At 53.6% G+C, this 3320-nt stretch overlaps 1 protein-coding gene across 1 annotated transcript in view; it reads left to right on the forward strand.

Moving 5' to 3' along the window:
- The first annotated feature begins 965 nt into the window (after positions 1–965).
- The window catches only part of LOC102435989 (mitochondrial uncoupling protein 3-like), an 8223-nt gene continuing 5868 nt past the window's right edge, over positions 966–3320 (forward strand). Inside the window, exons 1-2 of the mRNA XM_023764046.1 lie at positions 966–1072; positions 2870–2886. Coding sequence (XP_023619814.1) covers positions 966–1072; positions 2870–2886 — 124 coding nt within the window. The remainder of the gene's footprint in view (positions 1073–2869; positions 2887–3320) is intronic.

The raw sequence follows: 3320 nt of genomic DNA on the forward strand, positions 1-3320 counted from the left end.
TCCCTGTACCATTCCAACCACCTGCTCACTGGTCTTGAGCCTTCCATCTCTCCCTTCCAGTCGAAATGTCTACCAGCATGCTCTGCACATAGGTCTGCTAGTGTCACTCTTCAACTCAAAATCACCAACCACTCTTCACTCGCTAGATTCAGTATAGCCCTGGCATTCAAGGCTCCCCCCCACCCACCCAAGGCTGCTGTGGGCACCTCCGATTTTATTTCCCATTTCTCCCCTTCAGCAAGTGGGGTTCCTTGGTCAACTGGTCCTCCATGGGCCTCTCGAGCCCTGGGCCATCCCTGTGCCAGGTTGCACAGAGAAGGATAGTCAGCCCTGTCCCTGCCTTTGGGGGTCCTCCATCTGGGGAGGAACCACTGCAGTTAATGAGCTAATCCTACAAGAAAGGATGGTATGGGACCAGGAGTGGCTGGGGACAAAGGAAGTTCAGAAGTGTTCCCTGCCAGGCTGGCACATCACACATGTGCCTTGGAGTCACATAGCCCTGTGCACCTGTGACCTCAGATGGTCATTCCACCTGTCTGCGCCTCAGTTTGTAACTCTGAAAGTGGAGTAAAAATACCTAACTTGTAGGGTTCTTCTTTTAGAGCTTGGGTAACCCCCAAAAGATTGTGAGTAAGGGACACTCCAACAACCAGTAAGAGACACGAGAGAGCACAGCCCTCAAGGGCCTCCCAGCTCTGAGAGGCATGCCCTCGCATTCCCAGGCTAAGGTTCCAAGAAGCCCAGCACAGGTCTAAGGAGGGGAAGGTCTGGGGGGGTGGGGAGAGTGGGGGGAGAGAGGCGAACAGAATGCTCGCATTGGAGGAGGTCTCTGCGGTTGCCGTCCAGCCCCAGGCCGAGGAGCCAGACCTCCCTGCTGGGGCCTGAGCCAGCCCCGGCAGCTGCTGGTCTTCTGTAGGGCAAAGGGGAGTGTGAACGGAGGCAGGGGGAGGATGGTGTTCCCCACCATGACGTCCATGCTGTTCCCTCAGCCAGGCTCAGCTGTGCGGACACAGGACCTCTACATCATCCTCCCAAGAAACCAGATCCTTCTTGGACCCTGTCAGGAAGGCAGGTAGACGGGCTGTGGGAGGAGCAGCTGTGGGAAGAGCACTGTAGAGGAAGCCAAACTGCAGAGGCCTCAGCCTCTTGGGGGCGGGTTTTTTTCACCTACCAAACTGGGCAGATGCCCACCAGCCCTGGAATGCCCTCACTGTAAAGGCAAGATCGTGGATATCCACCCCACCACAACCACCGGGCCCCTGAGTGGAGTGGGGAAGGGAGCCTTGATGCCATCACAAGAACCTGGCTGGAGTTCTGTGAATTTGAGCCAGTCTCTTTCCATCTTAAGCCTCTATTTTCTCATCTGTAAAATGGACTTACGTGGTGTCCTCCCTTATTTCCAAGGCTACGTTGAGCCTAGTATAGCAGAGGGAACCAGGCTCTGTCACTAGCGGCTGGTAACACTGAGCCAGCGTGTGTCTCTGAGCCTCGGTTTGCTCATCCGAAGTAGGGAAAGGAAGGGAAAGCTCCCTTTCAGAAAAGTTACGAGAATTCCATGAGACAGTGTGTAAAGCTCACTGCAAGTTCCGCACGGCCCAGCAGCCTTTCCCTCCTCCTGCCCTAAGCCATGCCGCACACACTCACACAGCTCGTGCCCTTTCCTGCACCTCACACACTCTTCTCCAGTTGGACACTCTCTGCCCACCTTTCAAGGCCTAATTCATGCAACCCTCCAACTACCCCCCATGAAATTGTTCTAATTCTACCTCACAAACAAGAGAGGGTCTCTCCCTCCTTTGAGCCCCTTCTGGATGGCTCCTTCCTCTGACATTGGTCCAGCCCATCTTCCACTAGTTATTTGTAGGCGTGTCTACTGCCCCTGAGACTCCTTGAGAGTTCCTGTGGGCGGGTCACACTCACTGTTACTCAGGACGGCCTGGGGAGTGCCAAGTACAGAACCTGGCACGAGGGGGATCTTATGGAGGAGCCGCAGGCCACGGCAAGGACTTGGATTTTATTCTCAATGATGGAGCGGGCATATTGGACAGTTTTATAACAGGGAGTGACATGATCTGACTTACGTATGCTTGGATGCCAGGTTAGGTCCCCGCCTAGAAAATCTCTTCCCCCGTCTGCTGTCCTGGCCAAACATTCCAGAATCAACACACAGGTCCCATTACAGCTTATTAAAATGCATACAACCATTATATGGAAACTATACCTCAAATCTTTTATTTTTTAAATAAAAATAAAGTTTTAAACGCCACTTCATCCTGGGAAAGGTCAAAAGAGATAAGTCAGACTGGCCAGCGTGGCTCAGTGGTTGAGCATCAACCTATGAACCAGGAGGTCATGGTTCGATTCCCAGTCAGGGCACATGCCCGGGTTTGTGGGTTCGATCCCCAATGTAGGGTGTGCAGAAGGCAGCCGATCAATGATTCTCTCTCATTGTTGATGTTTCTATCTCTCTCTCCCTCTCCCTTCCTCTCTGAAGTCAATAAAATAGATATTTTTAAAGAGATAAGGCAAAGTCATGTGGCCAGTTTTTCTAAGCCAAATCCACACAGCTGAACGTGGAATGCCCAGGCTTTTCACTCATAAAGCCCCTCTTGGTGCTGAGCCAGGCCGCACTGGTTCCATCTGCCTCCGCCGGCCTGTCTCCACAGCCTCCTCCCTGCACGAAAGCCCAGGGCTGCAGAGCAGCCTCTCTCCTCAGACCTGAACTGGGCCCTCAAGGGACTGGGAGAAACGTCTGGGACCATGGTTGGACTAAAGCCTTCAGAGATCCCTCCGACAACAGCTGTGAAGTTCCTGGGGGCGGGCATGGCGGCCTGTTTTGCTGACCTCCTCACCTTTCCACTGGACACAGCCAAGGTCCGCCTGCAGGTAGGTGCCCTTGGCCAAGGGTCATTGTTCGCATCAAAGGAAGGCCTGAGGTCTCTTCCACAGCACCTGTACCGGCTCCCAGCAAGCTCTTCCTCACACACAACCCTGAGCAGGCCACTCACTCCACTGCTGCCCACCTGCCTTGCTGCCTCCCCATCACCATCACCCAAGACAAAAAACTCCTTGGCATGCCGTGACAGGACCCTTCATGGCCCAGCCCTATTTTGTAAACCGTAAAGAGTGAAGTAAAAGTAAGGAATGACCGTGAGCAAGCCACTGACCACTTTGGTGGGAAAAACAATCTGCCCTCCCTTTGCTCTGAGAATCAAATGCCGCACTGTGAGCTGTAAACTGCAGCACAAACCTCAGTACTCTTCCTGGGATGTTGACAGCTTAGTCATACTTGTTCTCCAAGTCCAGCCCCAGGCAGGTGC

Source organism: Myotis lucifugus, unplaced genomic scaffold (genome assembly GCF_000147115.1).
Source record: "Myotis lucifugus unplaced genomic scaffold, Myoluc2.0 scaffold_313, whole genome shotgun sequence".
Classification (NCBI taxonomy): Eukaryota; Metazoa; Chordata; class Mammalia; order Chiroptera; family Vespertilionidae; genus Myotis; species Myotis lucifugus.